Below are 21,503 nucleotides of genomic sequence, written 5' to 3' on the forward strand. Positions count from 1 at the left end.
GGAGGTGGCATAATGAAAGATGTCAGGGATTTAGAGACACAGGTCATCAGATGATAGGCAAGGGATATAGACAGGGATGTGTCAGACACTAAAGACAAAGTTAATGGATATTAAAGTGTTGTCGAGAATTATCAGGTTGGGCGATAATACTTATAATAGACATGCTCATCATTTTATCATCTATTATTATTTATTAGGTGCTCAGGCACTTGCTAATAAGTGAAATATAAGCGTGTTCTACAGGTATTATTTCATTTAATCCTCCCAATATAACCACTGAGTAGATATCTCTTTTTGACAGATGGGTAAACTGAAGCTTAGGCTTAGGCCAAAGAACGTACCCAAGCTGACACAGTTAGTATGGGACTTGAACTTCTTAGGTCTTTGTGTTCCTAAAGTTCAGGGCCAGTAATCAGCTGCAGATAACAGGAATCTCTACAACAGCTTTTACTGTCAAATTTATAAGAATCATGCAATAGCTTTTTTGCTCTGGTCACATGGAGTGAGTATTGGGGTCAAATCACTAAAATCTACTAATGGATGAAATGCTTATAGTATAGTCAGTTCTGGTAGTTTTAGAAATCTAATGGAACAGTGATGATTGGGATTATAAAAGCCATAAAATGTTTCTAAAAAGCAAAAGGCAACTAAACTCCTTTCCAGTCATCTCATTGCATGTGTATTTGGCAAATCCATCACTGCTTCTGGCTGTTGCCTTGTTTTTTTTTAATGCAAGTATTTCTTTACATGGATTTCTTTACTTCATGATCTTCTATTGTGTTTTCTTTTTGAAATCATAGCTTGAACTCTGTTTAATCTTAATAAATGTTAAAAAGAGTCATATTTTAATGTGAATGCTTTTAAATTAATCCCACTTGCTGCTGTTCCACTTACAATGTTTCCATGACCTGTTTTAAACACCTTTTGATATTTTATATGGTCTCCAATCAGTTGGACAGGTAGTAGCTGAAGATGTGGGTCCCGGCTGCCACTGCCACTATGACTCTGAGTCTGGTGTTAGCAGTGCAGACAGAGGAGAGAAGCACTCAAGGAAGGTGGAGATTGACACAGGTGCAGGTAAGGGCACATCATTACCTAGGAAAGACCTTCAGAAATCCTCTGCAAAAGACAGTGCTGTTTCCATCTTTCATCTTCCTATCCTTGTTTCCTCCTTCTACCACCTTTATTTTCTTTTCAACTAGTGAATATGATGGCAGGAGGTGGAAGCATTAAGGGGAGCTTTGGAGCTGACAGCAGATATGAAAGTTATCATTCTTTTTTGAATACAGTAGTGCTTAGAATTTTTTAAAAAAGGACTTCAGATAATGAAAAATACTGGTAGGGATTTTCAGACCAGTCTTATTTCTTAGCCTGCCTCCCAGTTAGCTGACCAGGTAGGTGGATATACTTAACTGACCCACTGGAGACATGAAGAGCCCAGGCACATTTCACGAGGATTTACTTGAACTCCTTATTTTTTAAAATTCAGGAAGTATTCATTGCCATCAGCAAATGACCTGGCTCTTGGTGATGAGTATTCCAGCTGCAAGAGTGCACATTAGAGTGATTCAACAGACCATGACTCATACATATCTGGTCAAACAGCCCGTGCCCTTGAAATCAGGTTTCCCTATATTTAGTGGATGAATTTTAAAAAACACCCTGATTTGAATACACGTATGTGTGTGTGACAGTTGGCAGAGGGAGGGTGATTCATTTTATTCCTCATATGGTCACAGTACCCCCACCTCCAATTTTTAATAACAGGCATCAAGTGCTGGGAGGTATATGAGATTTCACTCTATTATCAAGTAAATAAGTTAGCCAGCCACAGGTACATCAGAAGACACAAAACTCCTCGGTCAGAGAAAAAGGACTTTATTACTCACAATAAATAGAAGCAGCCAGACGATTTGCACTTGTGCTGGTTCCCTGAGCTCCCGTTCCCCCGGAGCAATGTGGAGAGGACCAGGTGACACTTGAACTTGCAGTGGGCTGAGTTGCAGAAGGACACTGAGCTTCGAGAATCCAAATCTTTCGTAGTGGGCGTTCAACCAGAGGAGTTCTAGTGTACCTCCCCAAACTTCTGCAAGGCAGGTAGAGTTGTTGTTGTCTATTAAATCCAATTCAAGCAAGAAAATATCATACATTGTACGCAGTGGGAGGGGAGTGTGTAAGGAAGGTTTGTTAGGGCTTCCTAACAAGGCACTGTGCTAAGCATTTTATGGTTTACTCTCACAAGGATTCTGTGAGTCAAGTGTTGCTATTCCCGTTATATGGATAAGACAATGAAGGCTTAGAGAAGTGTTATTTCCCAAGTTCATACAACTACGTGGCAGAGCTGGCATTCTCACCCAGGTCTGCCTGACTCCCAAGTACACACTCAGCCACTAAATCAGATTTCCCTTGTTTGTGAACATTGCTCACTTTCTTATATTCGTTATTTTTTCCCCCCAAAAGCCCATGAGGTTGCTATCAAGAACATGTCATATTTTTGTATTGATATTTCTTAGAAGAGCTTCAATTACTCTTTCTCCCTTGCTTCAGAAATGTCATGTCTGACTCCCCTGTGTGTGTGTGAGTGTGTGTGTGTGTGTGTGTGTGTGTGTGTGCATGTAATAGCTCAGCTGGATGCCATTAGCACTTTCTCTCCTAGAATTTAGGCATAGTATATTATTACATGGTGGCTAGTCAATTTTATTACACTGTATTTCTGAATGTTCTTTAACTCCATAAATTTAGAGGCCAGCTTAGCAAAACAGAGGATTTTCTTTAAATATTTTCATAACTGACTTTATTTTTAGACATCTTTATTGGAGTATAATTGCTGTACAATGGTGTGTTAGTTTCTGCTGTATAACAGAGTGAATCAGCTATACGTATACATATATCCTCATATCCCCTCCCTCTTGTGTCTCCCTCACACCCTCCCCATCCCACCCCTCTAGGTGACACAAAGCACCGAGCTGATCTCCCTGTGCTATGCCGCTACTTCCCACTAGCTATCTATTTTACATTTGGTAGTGTATATATGTCAATGCCACTTTCTCACTTCATCCCAGCTTACCCTTCCCCCTCCCCGTGTCCTCAAGTCCATTCTCTACGACTGCGTCTTTATTCCTGTCCTCCTCCTAGGTTCTTCAGAACCATTTTTTAAAATTATTTTTTAGCTTCCATATATATGTGTTAGCATATGGTATTGGTTTTTCTCTTTCTGACTTACTTCACTCTGTATGACAGACTCTAGGTCCGTCCACCTCACTACAAATAATTTTGTTTCTTTTTATGGCTAATATTCCATTGTATATATGTGCCACATCTTCTTTATGCATTCATCTGTTGATGGACACTTAGGTTGCTTCCATGTACTGGCTATTGTAAATAGAGCTCCAGTAAACATTGTGGTACATGACTTTTTTTGAATTATGGTTTTCTCAGGGTATATGCCCAGTAGTGGGATTGCTCGGTTGTATGGTAGTTCAATTTTTAGTTTTTTGAGGAACCTCCATACTGGCTGTATCAAGTTACATTACCACCAACAGTGCAAGAGTGTTCCCTTTTCTCCACACTGTCTCCAGCATTTACTGTTTGCAGATATTTTGATGATGGCCATTCTAACTGGTGTGAGGTGATACCTCATTGTAGTTTTGATTTGCATTTCTCTAATGATTAGTGATGTTGAGCTTTCGTTCATGTGTTTGTTGGTGATCTGTATATCTTCTTTGGAGAAATCTCTATTTAGGTCTTCTGCCCATTTTTGGATTGGGTTGTTTGTTTTTGTGATATTGAGCTCCATGAACTGCTTGTAAATTTCGGAGATTAATCCTTTGTCAGTTGCTTCGTTTGCAAATATTTTCTCTCATTCTAAGGGTTGTATTTTCATCTTGTTTATGGTTTCCTTTGCTGTGCAAAAGCTTTTAAGTTTCATTAGGTCCCATTTGTTTATTTTTGTTTTTATTTCCATTTCTCTCAGAGGTGGGTCAAAAAGGATCTTGCTGTGATTTATGTCATAGAGTGTTCTTCCTATGTTTTCCTCTAAGAGTTTTATATTGTCTGGCCTTACATTTAGGTCTTTAATCCATTTTGAATTTATTTTTGTGTATGGTGTTAGAGAGTGTTCTAATTTAATTCATTTACATGTAGCTGTCCAGTTTTCCCAGCACCACTTATTGAAGAGGCTGTCTTTTCTCCATTGTATATTCTTGCCTTCTTTATCAAAGATAAGGTGACCATATGTGCACGGGTTTATCTCTGGGCTTTCTATCTTGTTGCATTGATCTATATTTCTGTTTTTGTGCCAGTACCATACTGTCTTGATTACTGTAGCTTTTTTTTTTTTTTTTTTTTTTTTTTGCGTTACGCGGGCCTCTCACTGTTGTGGCCCCTCCTGTTGTGGAGCACAGGCTCCGGACGCGCAGGCGCAGTGGCCATGGCTCATGGGCCCAGCTGTTCTGCGGCACGTGGGATCCTCCTGGACCGGGGCATGGGCCGTGTCCCCTATATCGGCAGGCGGACTCTCAACCACTGCGCCACCAGGGAAGCCCGATTACTGTAGCTTTGTAGTATAGTCTGAAGTCAGGGAGCCTGATTCCTCTGACAACTTTTTAATATACTTTCATGCAGGAATTTGAATAACAACACATATACTACTAAAGGGACTTGATACATTGTTGTTCCAAATGATGGTTTTCATTTGTTTTGAATCAGTAATAATCTGTAACAAAATAAAACAAACTGTATTCTTTCAAGTGAATTGGCTCCATGTTCTCTGAGTGAGCATTTGGTTCTATATTTAGTAAATAACTGCTGTGGTATGCTGAGGACCCCCTATAAAACTCAACACCATCCCTGCTGATAGACTTGAAGCTTCTATGTTACTCATTTGAATAAAGTTACCTTCCAAATACATTTTATTATTATTATTATTATTTTTTGGCAGAACGCGGGCCTCTCGCTGTTGTGGCCTCTCCCGTTGCGGAGCACAGGCTCCGGATGCACAGGCTCAGCGGCCATGGCTCATGGGCCCAGCCGCTCCGCAGCATGTGAGATCTTCCTGGACTGGGGCACGAACCCATGTCCTCTGCATCAGCAGGTGGACTCTCAACCACTGTACCACCGGGGAAGCCCCCAAATGCATTTTTAAGGGAAATGTAATATGTGCTGTTATTGTCTTACTTCAAAATGTTTTATTTTAATGGCTGGCAAGAGGCCAAGGGAAAGCAAAAAGGACAGCCAGGTGTGGTGTTAGGAGAGGAACTGGAGTTATAAGACATTCCCAGATGGGGTATCAGAATAGGGACGAAGTGAGTAAGATTAGGGCTTTAGGTTTCTGGGAGATTGTTGGTGATGGGGTGGGGGTGAGATGGCTAGACAAAAGGGCAAGCAAGAGAAAAAAATGTGAGGAAGACACACTTGCCTACTTTATAAATTTATATAATTTGGAGGTTGACACCCTGGTTTAATAACTTATTTTATAGCACCTAGTCCAGTGTGTTTTACAAATGAAAAAAAATTAGATTGATAGAAAACATTGAGGTTACAATTTTAGAAGCTATCTCCCTAAGTATTATTCTGCAATTGGAAAATTTAAATGCTTTGGGTATTTGGCCTGAAATGCCTTTATTTATTTTGCATGGATCATTGCAACAGAAATACATGTATTTGCTAAATAATAAGAAATCTATTTGAAGCCTTCTAAGAAACATATTGAACTTGTATTTATTGAAGTATGAAAGCTAGAACACCCAGATTTGCAGGAAATTATGGATGAGAACTTATGAAATACTTCAAGTAGGTTATTTATATTGAAAATTGTCCCAGACTAAAAAGTCCTGTCTTGCTCTGTGATCCTGTTTTGCCAAAGGCAAATCAATTTCTGAATGTAGATGGGAGGTATTCTGACCTATAATACAAATTTGTGTATTTAGTAAAAAGTCTTACCTTGAACTACAAAGTTATTTGATGACTATATCTAGATATAGTAGCTTTAATGGGAGTAATGTGTGGGATAATGAATGATCAGCTCACATTGTATTATGATTCTGTTGCTAAATGCCCATATGAGTACAAGAAACATAAGCTAACAGGCATATTATGGTGCTATAGGGAACAATGATTCTTAAGATTAACGTGCTGTAGGGAACAATGATTCTTAAGATTAAGTCCTCACTATTTTCCTTGTTGCATAATTTTTTCTGCAAGTCATAATATTTCAAATGAAAGTGGGATATGTGTGTGTGTGTGTGTGACAGAGAGAGAGAAAGAGAGAGATTTTATTATTTTAAGACATGGACTTTTTGTTTGTTTTCAACATTTCTGATGTTCAATTTTCCTTTAATACCAATGTGCCCATTAAATTTGATACCATTTCTTTTCATCACGAAAAGCCATTGTTAAATCATGGTACATGTTATAGTCAATGGCATCCTAGAACCAAGAAAATGTTGTATAGATAATATAAGTAGCCCGTTGATATTGTATATAAATATCTCTTATATATCTAAGACTTTTTGTAATGTCTCCTCCCTGCACTTTGATTAAAGTAACCTTGATTTCTAACCTTATTTTATAGCACTGAATAGGAATTTAGCGGTGGAGGAAAGGGCAGCACTCAGCTCAAACAAGGAATCCAAGCAAGTTGCATCAGAAGAGCATACACTGGAGAAGAAAGAAGCAGTGGAGGAAGATGGAGGTCCCCAACACAGGGATGCTGACACAGAAGAAAAAGGGGATGCAGCACCGTGGGGAAAAGCAGGGGTTAATGAGGTTCCCTTGGGGCAGTGGAAGCCAACAGTAGAGCAGCCGGCATTAGTAGGACAGTTTACAGAGGAAAGAACGAGCCCTCAGGGCGTAGTAAGTGGGGCAGAGGCAGAAGCAGAAGGGGATAGAAGGCAACAAAAGGAGGGGTTAGACCCCAGAGGACAAGAAGCAGCAAGAGATTCTGGAGGTCTGAATGAAGGAGAGGCTTCTGAGGAGCAGGCCTTGAAGCAAACGGTGCTGGAGACGGAGACGGCAGCTTCTGACGGGGAGCAGGGTGAGGAGAAGGCGGTGCTTACATGCCAGGCAGCAGCCCTGAGAGGGGCAGCGAGGCCGGAGCAGGGAGAGTCTGAGGGAGCAGCTGTGAGCGAGGCCGGGTCTGCAAAGCCAGGTGTGGAGGACAGTGAGGGGGAAGCATCCACAGACCTAGAGGACGTGGGACCCGGAGAAGCTACACCCGAGAAAGTAGAGGAGGCCATCCTGTGGGGAGAGGTGCCAGCCAAGGAGAGGGGGGCAGTTCTGGGAAGGGAAACGCCCTTGAGCTCCTGGACTTCTGTGAAGGCCCAGGCAACTTGGACGGGGGTTTTGGAGGACAGCCTTGAAGAACTTCGTAAGGGCCCTGTGGAAAGGGAGGAAGTTGAGATACAGTCAGAGTCTAAGAAGGAAGATGAGAGGAAAGAAATGTCACCTGAGGAGTCAGGTGCAGCGTGCGAGAGAAGGAAAGCTGAGAGGCCAAAGACACCTCTGGGGGAAACCAAATCTGAGAGGGAAGCGGTGGCAAGGACAAAGGCGCCTCAGGATGAAGACACTTTAGAAGAAGAGCAAAAGTTGAAAGAGGAAGAGGGGGAACCCATGAAGGAAGTAAGACCCAAGGAAGAGACACAAGCCCCCCAAAATGACATGGGGCATGGTGCTGAGGAGGAAGCAGCCGTGCGGGCATCTGAACTGACTGAAGACCCAGGGCCGCAAGGAGAGGATTCACTGACCATGTCTGAAGCATCCCCTGGATTTGAAAAGTCCCTGGAAAACATAACAGTTTGGGGGAAAGAAGGAGGAGAAAGACCAAGAGAAGCTGGAGACACAGGGCGCAGAGGCAGAGCAGGGCTGCGCCTCGGGGAGAACGTGGGCCCCGCAGAGCAGGACGAGGGCGCGAGCCCTGCAGGAGGGGGGATGTCAGAAGCCCCTGAAAGCGAGCTCTCAGGGCAGGCACAGACACCCGGGGCTGCCGGCGAGGCCCGGGAGTGTGCAGCCAAACATCAAGACAGCCTGATGGGCTGGGAGGGGAGGGATAAAGAAGGGCCTTTACAGGGGCCACAGGGAGCGGCTGTCCCAGCCAGGACACAAGAAGATGTTCCCGAGGGAGAATCCACCATGGCAGGAAAGTTGAGTGAAGAAGTGATGGGTGAGGACCCAGAGGAGGTGGCTTTTGAAGAGCCCACTCTGGGGGTCGGGCTGATGAAGAACGGGGACACCGAGGGGGACAGGGGCTCGCGGGGCGTGGTTGTAGCTGGGGAAGGTCGCCACCAAGGAGGAGGAGGGACAGGACCAGCCGCAGAGCGGGAGGCGTTGGCAGGTTCGAAGACAGTTGGGGGGCAAACAGAAGCGCATGAAGCCTTCTCCTTCTCAGATGCGGCTGGGGAGGAAAGCCGGCACAGAGTGGATGAGACACTCGGAGAAACGGCAGCTGCACACAAGGTGTCTGTAGAGGAAACAGTGCTGAGCAGGGAGGAGGCGACAGTGACTTGGGAGACGGAGGCTGAGGTCGAGGCTCCAGGGCAACCTTCTGACCTGGAAGGGAGGGCCCCACCGCCAGGGCCGGCTCGGGAGGGAGGGGAAGCTAAACCCACACAGGAGGCGGAGTCCGTGTGGAGTCCGGGGCAGCTGAAGAATTCAGACTGGGATTTTCCCAAGAGAGAGGGTCAAAGCCCAGGAGAGAGAGTGCACGGGACGCAGGAACACTCCCTGGAAAGCCCGATTGCACTGGGGCCCAAGAGAAGCGAGAGCATGCAGTGCACAGAGGAAGTGAAGACCCAGATGTTCCGCTGAACCCCAGGAAGGCCTAAGAGACTTTGCGGCTGATGGTGAGTTTAAGCCTGCCCTGTCTGCAGGATTAAATAGATCCCCCCTTTGGGTTGGCTCATCCCTTTCTCAGTGTCTGCACACACACACCCTTCAACTCTGGGCTGCTGAGCCCCAAGCCCATCAGGACAGGGGGCTGGATGAGACGGACAGGGTGGCCAAAGCCACACAGGGACCAGTTTCTGTTCCCTTCGCAGCTCTAAGTCACAGCCCCCATCTCGGCAAGCACAGCTCTAGGAAGCAGTGAGATCCTCCTTGCCTCCATTACAGGGCCCCAGAGATGGGTGCAGAGGAGAGAGTGTGCCACAAGGACAGGTCACAGGAGGAAAGGCTTAAACTCTGTTCCAGAATTAATTTCCCTTTGTGATTGTCCGCCTTTAAATGGGCTCTGTGTCTCCATTCTGCACTTTTGTGCAGTATAATAAATACATATAGCATATATCTGCAACATATATTAAAATATTTAAAATGTGTTAAAATATATGTATATATGTAAAATATTGAAGACTAAAGACCAAAATTATTTCCAACATTTCCTTGTGTTCCTGCTATTTCCCTGATGCCCTCGTATCCTTAGTGCCTGGTTTCTACTATCCTGAGTGATTATATTCATAGTCCTATCCTTTTTATTATTTTTCAGGAGATTTTCAAGATGTCTTCTGGAAGACTTAGAGTGGAGGAGAAGGATCACCTGAGCATCTCACCAGGAATTTAGATTTTTTTTAACATCTTTATTGGCATATAATTGCTTTACAATGGTGTGGTAGTTTCTGCTTTATAACAAAGTGAATCAGCTAACGAGGACTTTAGATTTTCTCTCTCTTTTTTTTTTTTTTTAAATCCCTGTGCTTGTCTGAGCAGTTCCCAGTCTGCCAATGCTGGTCTGTAGCACCTCAAGTACCTTGAGAAGAGCTGCTCAGACGCTCCCTAAGGCTGATACCTAAGTCTACATAGTTAACATGTCTATATTCAAATCAAATTGATAGTTTTCAAATGTTTGACTTTTACCAAAGATTACCTGAAAGTCCCAGTCCTGATGTCTGGGGTTTGTCTAAATTCCTTTTAATTTATAATCACACATTAGTCCCAGTTTCACACATGAGCGTTTTATTTACAATCTGTGGCTTTACCTGTGAAAATGAGCTCTAAACGTCCTTCCTGGTATACTCAGTGATAAAGATTGCTCCAGACCTGTAAGTCCTTCCAGAAAAGGATTCCATGGCATATCTATTCACTTACACTTAGAAATAATCATGCTTTCTATTTATGCCAGATGAGTAATTTTAAGTGTAAATCTTGTTTCAAATTGCCCTTTGTTTTTGCGTGTTTCTGTAGTGTTGCTTTAGAGGTAGACAGGTAAATGCTTGTGGCATTTCACTCCTGGGGGCCTTATTTATAGGGCCACTCAATTTAAATCAATGTAGTAAATAATTTAGCTATGTAAAATGAGTAACAACCACTATAGCAGGTAAACATTGCACATCAGTCCATACAGCAACATTCTAGACTCTAGACTCCGGTTGGTGTCACTCAACTTGGATTAAATTAGCATGCTGCTCACCTTCCCAAGTTCTGTTATTTCAAACCTGTGAACTAACCCTGCAGTGCATTGCAAATCCATGGTCACAACTTCTTCCTAAATTACCCCTGCCCCCATATCACTAGGAATAGTTGTGTATCAGTGTGCCCCTTGGGGATTTTGATTTCCTTGTGATATCTTTCTTTGTTCATATGCCAGTGCCCCAAAGGGCACATATGTTTGGCCATCTTTTCATTATGTGAGGAGGTGAAAGAAAACATCCTAAAGCAGTGATTCTCCAGTTATGCTACACATTAGACTTTCATGGGGCACTTTCATGAATGATTCAATCCCTGGCCCTACCCCAGAGGTTCAGATCGAATTAGTTTTAGATGGGTGTAGGCATCAGTTTTTTGTTTTTTAATTCTTCAGTTGGTTTTACTATGTAGGCAAAATTGAGTACTGCTGCCCTAATCATTATACAATCCATACTGGCTGCCCTGTGTCCCTAAGGACCAGGCATATTATCTTTATTTTTTTTTTATCTTTATAGATGTGTTTCATTTTAATAAAGGAGTCATTCAGTGATCAAAGGTATAATGGACCAGTGGTTCTCACAATGTGGTCCCTTGATCAGGATATCAGCATCACCCAGAACTGTTCGAAACACAAATTCCTGCCTTCATCTCACACCCATTAAATTGGAAACTCAGTGGGTGGGGCCGAGCAATTGGTGTTCTAACAAGCCTTCTGGGTAATTCTCATGTACCCTCTAGTCTGAAAACTGCTGTCACAGACTATTGATTGTTTTGAGGATTGGTCTCAGTTGGAAAATGGATTGCAGAAGCATTGTGTACTTTGTCTCTCTGTCTCTCTTTTACCATGTGTCTCTCTTCTCTCTTTTTCTTTTTTCTCTAAGCAATGGTACTCACTTATAAAAGTGATGACCTCAACTTTAAACTCATTTTTATTGGGCATGTAATGATATATATGTGAAGTCCTTCAGCCCCATCCCCTACTGGGGACGAGCACCACTCATGGCACATCACAGATCTCCATTGTCTTACATTTTATGAGTGGATTTCATCTACATTATATCCAATTTCATTTATTACTGAGCTGTATTACTGTGGTGGTCTACAGTATTTTTTCGCTGATCTCAACCTCATTGCTACAGAGCACTTTGAATACATAGCACCTTATGGGAAAGATTGTAAACTTGTTAATTCCATTGAAGAATGAGTTTTGTACAATGTGCTAAATGGAAATTGCATTGGATTATTTTTGTATTTAACACATTCCATCAAAACTTTCTGTCAAATTATACTACAGTCTGCATGCGGGTTTGACTGTGAAATTCAGTGTTGTGATATTTCGATGAAGTGAATTCTTTCTCTGCAAATGCTATATTGATAAAATTATTTTATGTTTGAACTGATTATCTTAGTTTCGTTATAAAAGCATAAATAAACCATATGTTTACAGAGAAGACATGAATTGTCCTTTATAAATAAGACCAGACTTTTAAAATCTTCTTTGTTCTTTTCCTTACAAAATTTAAACTCCATAGAGTAGAGCAGAGAGAATTATTTTCATTGGGCTGTACTTTTTGAATATATGTGTTTATACTGACTGTGTCCATATATGTCTTTTACATATACGGAATAATATCAGAGAGGAAAATTGTTATCATTATTTCATAGAAGCTCAGTTAAGTGACTTGTCTAAAATCATGGTCAATCTCATGTGTTCTCACTCCAAACTCCGACTTTTTTAATCACATACACTTCCTTCTAGGAAGAGGAATATTAAATAGGTACTAAGATGCTAAATGTGAATCTCTACATATTTTTGTTTACTTGTAGAAGTAAAAATCAAATCTCTTGCATATGTCTTTTATCAATAAGAAAAGGGTTATAGTTCCAGTCATTATTGATCAAAGAATATGATAGATTATTTAAATAATTCAAGAGAGAAATAGACAACCAAAGTAAAGATAGACAGAATGAGGTTATTTGAATTTCTTGAGTTAAGCCTTTTCTATGGCTTTGTAAAGTCTTGTGTTGTAAATTTAAATTATAGTTGAGTAGTTTAAAACTTCTAAGATCAATAATTTTGCCACAATGATTGCCATTGGAGATCATTATTTGAGAAAAGAAAAGAAGGCTGTAAAAAGATTCATCTAGCATGTGAAGTATTCCAACAGCTTCAAGGACTGTGGCCCTTGAGAGACCACTTCTGACCTTGGGTAATATTTTCTTCTAGTCTCCTATACCACCTGTGTCATTTGAAAGATATTCCCAGTTATCGTGGCCAGCAGCAAGAGGTACAAAGAACAGGGAATAAATACAGCTGGGATTGTTTAAAAGTTGCTCTCAAATTCACTCATTTTTCCCTCTTTATTATGTTTTCTCCTTCTCTCTAATATCATGCCCTGTGACAGGAAAACCATGCTCTTTAAAATAACAGAAAACATAAACTCTACAATAAAATGCTGGATGTTTGAGAATGCACATTCCCTTTGAAATTCCTATCAGAAGTCTCAGACTGTTTAATAATCTTTGCAAACTTATAATATTTTGGAGTGATGCAAACCCCGTTTTTTACTAGGGAAAATGAGGTACACAGAGATACCTGAAACAGATAAGCTGATACCAAAGAATATATAAGAACTAGCTCTCTGTCTCTTTTGTCAAATGTTTTCTGGTCCTATTAAATATCTGCTTATGATTAAAGGGCATAGAAAGGGCAAAATTATAGGAGAAATCTCACACTTGTTCAGGAGCTTGGTACAAATGTGACACAGAGACCCTCAAGCTGGTGTGGGTGTACCTCTGAGGGGAGATGAAGCTTTTCAAGGGATCCACTGCTAAGGCTACTTTGTAGACGTCAACCTCCATAAAATGGACCTGTCTGAGAGCTAGCCTGCAGTCAAGACTAATCTCCCTTTTGCCAATCTCCCATTCTCTCTTCATAATAGAGACCAACTCTTCATCCATTTACCAATTTTACTATGTTGTCTCTGGGATGACACAAATGACAAAGGAACAATTTGAAATATGGTGCAGATATTGAGAAAGGGAATGACCTTAATGGCTGGTTAATAAATCCTTCTGCAAGTCAAGGGGTTTTCAATTCTTTGTTTTCAAGAACATTAAATTAGGACCTAATTGACTTGTCAGCTGATAAGCCACTGAAATCATTTTTGGTATTTCATCAGTCCGTGATTTTTGCAGTACACACAGTCAAAACTACTCAATCCTGACATTTCAGGGCAAAAGCAGCTGTAGACAATACTTAAACAAATGGGTGTGTAAACTTTATTTACAAAGAAAGGTGGACTGCCAAATTTTGCCCGAGGACTGTAATTTGTTAACCTGTGCTTTTGAAAAGCAATCAGCTTCTATAACCAAGGAGACTAATCCTCACCGTTTCATATGCCACAGACATTTCAGTTTTCAAAAATGTGCCTTAGTCACAAAAGTTTGGAAACAACTGGCACAAAGGAACTAATTGCCCTTTCACTCCTCGGTGGAGTAAGAATGATTTATTACAACCTTCCTCTCTTTTTAAGACTATTATTAAAAAGCTTCACTTTAGCCAGGTTTTCAATCTCTCCTTCCACACCATCACCATCTTCTCCAGTCCATCTGTTAGAATGCAAGTGTGAGATGTTGTGAGGAAGGGAAAAGGAACTGTAGAGTTGTGACAATTACATTTCCTGTAACACAGGCTGACTTGTTGTGCAATAGAATGTCAGCTCCATGAGAGAAGAGACATGGTCTGCTCTGGTCCATGTTCAATTCCCTGTGTCAAGAGCAGTGGCTGGACATGGCACGCACTCAATAAATATCTGGTAAAAGGATGACAACTAAAATGCAGAGGTAATTCTGTTACACGTTCTAGAAGTTTTTAAGCCTAAATTTAATGGATGTTGATAGGATGCAGGGAGTATCTGAATTTGTGGACGGAAGAGAAAATGGTCATTATTTTCATAAAACATTAGAGGTAATATGGACCCTGGAGATCAAAAGTTCCACGAGCACCTCTGTAGGTATCAGATTGAGAAAACAGAGACCCAGCGGGTCTGAGGAATAGGCTACACACTGGTGAGGGACAAAACAGGATTGCAACTCCTATCTCTAGTCTAGAGCTTCTTTCACTTCACAATGCTGCTCCTCGTTAGTGAGATTTTCTTGTTAGAGGTACAGAATCCAAATTTCTAATCAAATCACTCTCTAAAACTTGGTGTTTTTTCGGTTTTGTTTTTTAGAACAGCTAATTTTGTTCTTGCTTTGCAAATGCTGAAATACAAGTTTTCAAATGCGGCTTAAGTGAAATATTTTGGTCGTCTGAATTACAGATGTCCCGAGGTTTGTCATTGCCTGTTTGTAATCCCCACCGAGAATGCAAAAGTTTATGGTTAGAGACAGCAGAAGCACCACATACTAGTTATTTTATGCATACACGGGCACACGCATGTGCACACACACACCTGCCATCGATTAATTTAAAGAAAAGGAAATCTTTGAAAATGAATGGAAACTCTCCCCACTGAACTAATCATAATGTTAGTGGCTCCCTACTAAGCACAGAACTCTCCAGGAGAATTCAACAAATGACAAACCTATCTAAGCATAAACAAATGGGCTTAACAAACTCAAATCTGAATCACTGGTTCTCAAATTTGGCTGGACCTTAGAATTCCCCGGAGGAGATTTCTTTTAATCTCCGGGGGTGAGGTTTGGGCAACAGGACTTAAAAAAATCTCCCCAGGTGATTACTGTTTTGGAGCCAAGGCTTTTCTCCACAGATCTCAATTCTGAATAACTACTGAGATGAAAAGGTAGATGTTAATGTGATTTCAGAAGCCTAATTTAAATCGGTATAATACAGTTTAACACATTATGCTTTTACTATTTTATTCATTTTATTCTTTTACTCTTTTATTTCTTTACTCATTAAGCCTCACAATGCTATGAGGAAGGTACTATTAGCCCTATTTTATAGGTGATGAAACTGGACACAAAAAGAAGTAACATATTCAAGTTGTAAAGCTAGGAAGCGTCACAGAAGGGGGTTAACCCAGAAAAAAATGGCTCCATCTGTAGCAGGAGTTCTCAAAGTTTAGCTTTGAATTAGAATCAGCTGGAGGGCCTTTTAAATTCAAATTTGCTGGGTCCCACTCCTAGAATTTCCAATTAGTTAGGGCTGTAAGGCACCGAGAATCTGCATTTCTAACAAATCCCCACATGATGCTGATGTTGTTGAGCCAGGGACCAGACCTTGAGAAGCTAGAGTTCAAACTGTGTTTTAAAAAGGTCACCAGGTGACACTGATGCACGCTGAGCTGTGAGAACCAGCGTTCTGAAGTGTTCTCAGCCTGGGCTGCGCATTAGAACACACTGGGAGGTTTTGAAAAATCCTTACGTCCAGGCTGCACCCAAACCAGTAGAATCTCTGGGCGTAGGACTGGGTACCAGTCTCTTTTTTTTTTTTTTTTTTTTACGGTACGCGGGCCTCTCACTGTTGTGGCCTCTCCCGTCGCGGAGCACAGGCTCCGGACGCGCAGGCTCAGCGTCCATGGCTCACGGACCCAGCCGCTTCGCGGCATGTGGGATCTTCCCGGACCAGGGCACGAACCTGTGTCCTCTGCATCGGCAGGCGGACTCTCAACCACTGCGCCACCAGGGAAGCCCTACCCGTCTCTTTTAAAGTTCCCCGTGCAGCTGGGGTAGAGAACCACTGCTTTAGAGTCTACTCTCTTAGCCAGAACTTTGTATCCTGCCCTTCACACCACAAAGATGAGGGCTTCCAACACACAAGTACCACTACAATTGCAAAGATAATGCTGGAATCATTTTCTGTTGCCCGAGAGGCTGTATTTCAGTCATACCCTATTAGACTACAATAAATATCCTTCTCTTCGCTGCTGAGGCCTCTTCTAGAGGGGATTGCTTCTCAATAGCAATTAGATTCTGTTGTTTTCACATCTTAATCTCCATTTGCAAACTGTAGGATCTGTGAAGCTGAGTCTCAGTAGATTTGTGGCTGATTAGCCTCTGGACAGCCATGGAGAGTTGAGTGTCCCTTCTCAGTAGAAGAACTTGTGCTCCTGGCAATTCCTAGCCCATGTGTCTCCTAAGGCTCAGTGCACTTTTCAATCCTTGAAAAGGATTGTACACCCTGAGCCACCCAAGTCAAGGGGTTGCCTCTCAGCTGAACACCTCTAACCAGTATGATAAATAGCTCCACACCTGCCCAGTCCACACCTGGCAAACAGGTGCCTCAGTTGATCCTAAGGGGTTGGGGAAGGGCTAAATCACAGATTATATTCACTTTGCCTCTCAACAGTTATGTCCAGGGAAAATCAGAGTATAATGAACAAGAACGATTTGAAGAGAACCAACAAAGAGAAAAATAAATTAGATAAGGATAGCCTGAGGGAAAGAGACAGAAAGGGACAGAGGTAGTCTCCATTCTACCTGTTGGTATATAATAGTGTTTTCCACTTATAGGTTACTATCACACATACCTTGCCTTGTTCTCATGAAGTAGAATCTAGTGGCAAACAGAAGAAGATAGGGCAGGTACAGTTGTCCCTCTGTAGCCCACTGTACCTGCCCTATCTTCTGTTCTGCATCTGCAGATTCAACCAATGGCAGATTGAAAATGTTTTTTAAAAAATTCCAGAAAGTTTCAAAAATCAAAACTTGAATTTGCCATGTACTGGAAACTATTTACATAACATTTACATTTTATTTACAATTATTTACATATCATTTACATTGTATTAGGTATTATAAATAATCTAGAGATGATTTAAAGCATACAGGAGGATGTGCATAAATTATATTCAAACACTACACCATTTTATATAAGAGATTTCAGCATCCTTGGATTCTGGTATCCATGGGGGGGGGGTCCTGGAACCAATGCCCCTTGGGTACTAAGGGATGACTGTATCTTTTTTAATTGAGCTAAAAATGATTTATAATATTATATGTTTTATGTGTATAATGTAAACAAAAAGAACAAACAGTGTTGCTCATCACCCCAATATACAAATGTTAAGTCACAATCCATTGCAGTCACCCACTGACAGAGCACCCTAAGGAGAATTCATCTAGGTAGTTAAGATTCATATCTAAGGAAGAATTTCATTGACCCTAGATTTTCGCATCTTCCCATACATAGAAAAGCACTAAAATTATTAACTTGAGATTAACTGTTGTTTATGATTAGCAGTGAAGTGTTACCAAGATGTATGCTTGACTATACATATTTCCCAGCCAAAAAATTTGTATATATCCTGGCTCCACCCCTACCTCTTCAGGTTAAACTGAGAACCGGTTTCCCAGGTTATAGTCCTTAGTAAGTTCCCCAAATAAAACTTAATAACTTTTATGTTGTGCATTTTTCTTTAAGCTGATTCCATTATATTTCTGCTTCTGTATACCCTACAATGTGCTCACCACCAAAAGTTTATTTTCCATCCATCACCATGCAGTTGGTCCCCTTTATCCATTCTCTGCCCCCCTCACCCTTTCCCCTCTGGTAATCACTACTCTGTGTCTATGTGTCTGTTTTTATTTGGTTTGGTTTGTTCATTTATTTTGTGTTTGTTTATTAGTTTTTCTGCAGCCACTATTGAAAACAGTATGGAGATTCTCCAAAAATTAAGAATAGAACTATCATATGACCCACTTCTGGGTATTTATCCAAAGAATACAAAAACAGTAGTCTGAAAAGATGCATGCACCCACCATGTTCATTACATTATTTACAACAGCCAAAATATGGAAACAACCTAAGTGTCCATCAACAGATGAATAGATAAAGAAGATGTGGTATAATACATATACAGTGGAATACTACTCAGCCATAAAAAGATGAAATCTTACCATCTGCAGTAACATGGATGGACCTTGAGGAATGACTGTATTTTAATTCCTATTTTAGAGATGAGCAAAAGAGTTCTGAGACTTTTTCCCTTTTGTTCCTTAAAGTTGTATTCTGTGTAATTTCTTTAGAGCTATCTGCCAATTCTTTTCTATTTATCTGTCTAATCTTCTATTTAATGCATTCACTGTACTTGTACTTTCAACAATTTTATTTTTCATTTCTTAAAAGTTGTATTTAATCTTTAATCCAAGTCTACCTGTTCATTTTTTTTTCACAAAAACTGTTCATCTCTCTGTTTTGCATTCCATGTCAAGTCCATCAGTGAGCCTTAGTTGTGTCTATATTCAAAGCATATTGAGAGACATACTGAAATACAATTCAATATTGATTTTGAAATATTCAAAATGAGTTAATATGTAATCCAAAGATAGCTAAAAAGTGATATAAAATTGTTAAAACTTACTATTTATTGTAAGTCACTGGTATCCACAAAAACTTTTGATATTTTTGTGTAATAGGCATAAAATAAGAATGAAACGTAATTGACTACAGGGGAAAAAAGAGAAGTATAAAAACAACTTATACAGAAACTAAATTGAATCTCCAAAGGGTGCCAAAAACCTAAGGTATATGTACCTGTACCACCTCTATCAACATTTAAAGTGGAGAAAGGGTCTATAAAACTGCATGATAAAACTCTAGGATAATATTACAGTGGCAATAATCATCAATAGTATTAAGAGCAAATTTTCTTATAAGAGCAAAACAAATTTAAAAATATATGAATAGATGCACAGTGATATTATATTTTCATTTATTAGTCAGAACATCTCCCAACCCACCAGATGTCTACTACCAACACTAGACCTATTTCTTTATTTTACTACCAGGCATGTGATTGTATTATCTACTCCAACACCCTCTCCTTTAACTACAAAACTGTAAATATATCTGTTCATTTTGATGGTCCCGTGCTGCTTGCTAACTTTTTCCTACTTTGTGTCATTTTATTTTTAGGATTTCTTTAAGTACTGTGTGTATAGCTACTTTCTATTCCAAAACCGATTCTTCTAATATCTGATATCTTCGGTGTTTGGAACTGTAGCTTGTTATTTCTGTTGACTTTCATTCATGGTGGTTTGTTTCTCATTTGTCTGTGATATTGTGTTAATTTTAGTTTGTGAATAATCCTTTCAGGGTCCAGTTTAATGTGCCAATCTTTAATAAATTTCCCCCTCATTGTTGGCGCAAGGCTTAGTCACCAATTTCAGTACTAATAGCCTATTGCCCTCAGGGCAACCTTGCTTTTCCCTTGTCTTTACCTGATCACTGATGGTTTTAGCTCACCTTTTTTTTTTTTTTTAAGTGTTTCCTTATTCACTGCAAATTCAGCAATAAAGTAAAAATTTTAATTTTATGCAGGTTCTACTTATATTGGGAAAGCCCTTCAAATTATTGAGTCCTCATGTTATGAAAGACAGACTTTTGACATAATCTTCAAAATATTTATATCATTTAATTGTAAAGTGAGAGAATATATTTTTTCAAATATTCACAGTTACAAATTCCCAATAAAGTTCGGGTTGACTATGAAATTACTAGCGATTGAGACTAAATTTTTCCACAGCTAAAGCTTCTTAAATGATGGTTTAACACAATTGTCTTAAAATGGTTGGGAAGAGATTTTTAAATTGCAATGCTCTTGTTATTGGCACTTAACATTGTAATGCTCTTTTTAGTGGCATTTAAAATTGTAATGCTCTTGTTAGTGATATTTCTTCCCTTATATCAACTTCAAGGAAGAGTTCACATATGGGTCAAGGAAACAATTAGGTTGTATGAAACTTTCTAGTAGAGAAGCAAAGGAGTATTCTACCTTCTGAATACCTCAGTTTTCATTTTTTTTTTCACTCTTTTGTAATTTGTCCACTGTAGCTAGTAAAATAAGATGGGCTCAGGGACTCTTTCTACTCAGAGGTAAGTAATAGGCCCCTTTAAAAATGGGAGTAGACCTTGTAGCCAATTCAGCCTCCATGCTCTTTTCCCCGTGGGGGCCTGGTGTGCAATGGTTGCAAACAGCAGCCTCCTAGGTAGGGTAGTGTATGAGCCTGTTGCCTGTATATGTTGCCCTAAGGGACCTTGGCAGCAGCCCTTTCCAGTGGACATTCATGACTGGCAATGCTGTCCCCAGTCTAGGCTCCAGATAGGTATGCACAGTGCCTTTGGAAAGCCCCAGGGCACGGTAGCCAAATCATAATGTCCATCCGCACCAAGGTGCAAAACAAGGAGATGTGATTGAGGCCCTACCCTGGGCCAAGTTCCAGTTCTCTGGCCACCAGAAGATCCACATCTCCAAGAAGTGAGGATTTACTAAGTTTACTGCTGATGAATTTGAAAACATGGTGACAGAAAAGTGGCTCAGGCTGTGTAGTCAAATACATCCCTAATCATGGCCCTCTGGACAAATGGCAGGCCCTGCGCTCCTGACACCCATGGCACTGTCCCCTCCTTACTCACATCCATCAATAAATCCTATTTTCCTGTCAAAAAATAAAATAAAAAATTTTCAAAAATAAAAAGGGGAGTAGACCAATGTCTATTTCCAGGTTTTGATAGTGCACCGTAGTTATGCAAGATGTTCCGCTGGGGGAGACTGGGTGAAGAATACACAGGACCTCTCTGTACATTATTTTGGAAATTCCTGTGAATTGATCATTATCTAAAATAAAAAGTTAAAAAAAGAGCAGAGTGGAAACTAGGGTAAGGTCTAGAGACAAGAGGGTGTGAATGAGGATGTTGCTTCTGTCTCTGACCAGGCCTTAAAAGAATGGGAAAAAGGGGCTTTGTGTGACACACTCGTGGTTTATCCCAGTTCTCCAAAGGCATTGTGCAACAAAGCCCTAAGAAATGATAACAAACACTCATTTGCCTGCTGTACATTATGAAACCCCTGAGTGACCCAGCAGGGTGACAGGCAGCTGCACGAGGGCACAGAAAACTAGTCATCTTCTCCTTGGAGATGCAACTAATAGCTCCCTTTAAATGCATGGTGGGTTTTTTTTTTTTTTTGATAGTTATTAATGCCGGGTTTACAAAATAAATACCATAAATTAGCACCACAGGAAAACTGAACTCTATGGAATCTATAATATAAACAAGAGAAAACATGACTTTTAAGGCAGATCACTTAAAATTATAAGGGGATACAGGATCTGTTTTTTAACCAGGCTAAGAACTCTAGGAA

At 40.5% G+C, this 21,503-nt stretch overlaps 1 protein-coding gene and 1 non-coding gene across 6 annotated transcripts in view; both read left to right on the forward strand.

Moving 5' to 3' along the window:
* Positions 1-11,845, forward strand: part of ERICH3 (glutamate rich 3) — a 112,019-nt gene extending 100,174 nt beyond the window's left edge. For all 5 annotated transcript variants that reach the window (XM_049703139.1, XM_033405978.2, XM_049703135.1 and 2 more), the window contains 3 exons: positions 952-1,077; positions 6,572-8,837; positions 9,476-11,845. In XM_049703139.1, the coding sequence (XP_049559096.1) occupies positions 952-1,077; positions 6,572-8,802 (2,357 nt within the window). In that variant the 3' untranslated portion in view covers positions 8,803-8,837; positions 9,476-11,845. The remainder of the gene's footprint in view (positions 1-951; positions 1,078-6,571; positions 8,838-9,475) is intronic.
* An 8,427-nt stretch (positions 11,846-20,272) lies between these two features.
* LOC117196627 (small nucleolar RNA SNORA70) lies at positions 20,273-20,410 on the forward strand. The gene has a single exon (XR_004476903.2). It is a non-coding gene; the product is annotated as a small nucleolar RNA SNORA70 (small nucleolar RNA).
* Positions 20,411-21,503: the final 1,093 nt, after the last annotated feature.

The sequence above is a fragment of the Orcinus orca genome, chromosome 1 (assembly GCF_937001465.1).
Source record: "Orcinus orca chromosome 1, mOrcOrc1.1, whole genome shotgun sequence".
Lineage (NCBI taxonomy): Eukaryota > Metazoa > Chordata > Mammalia > Artiodactyla > Delphinidae > Orcinus > Orcinus orca.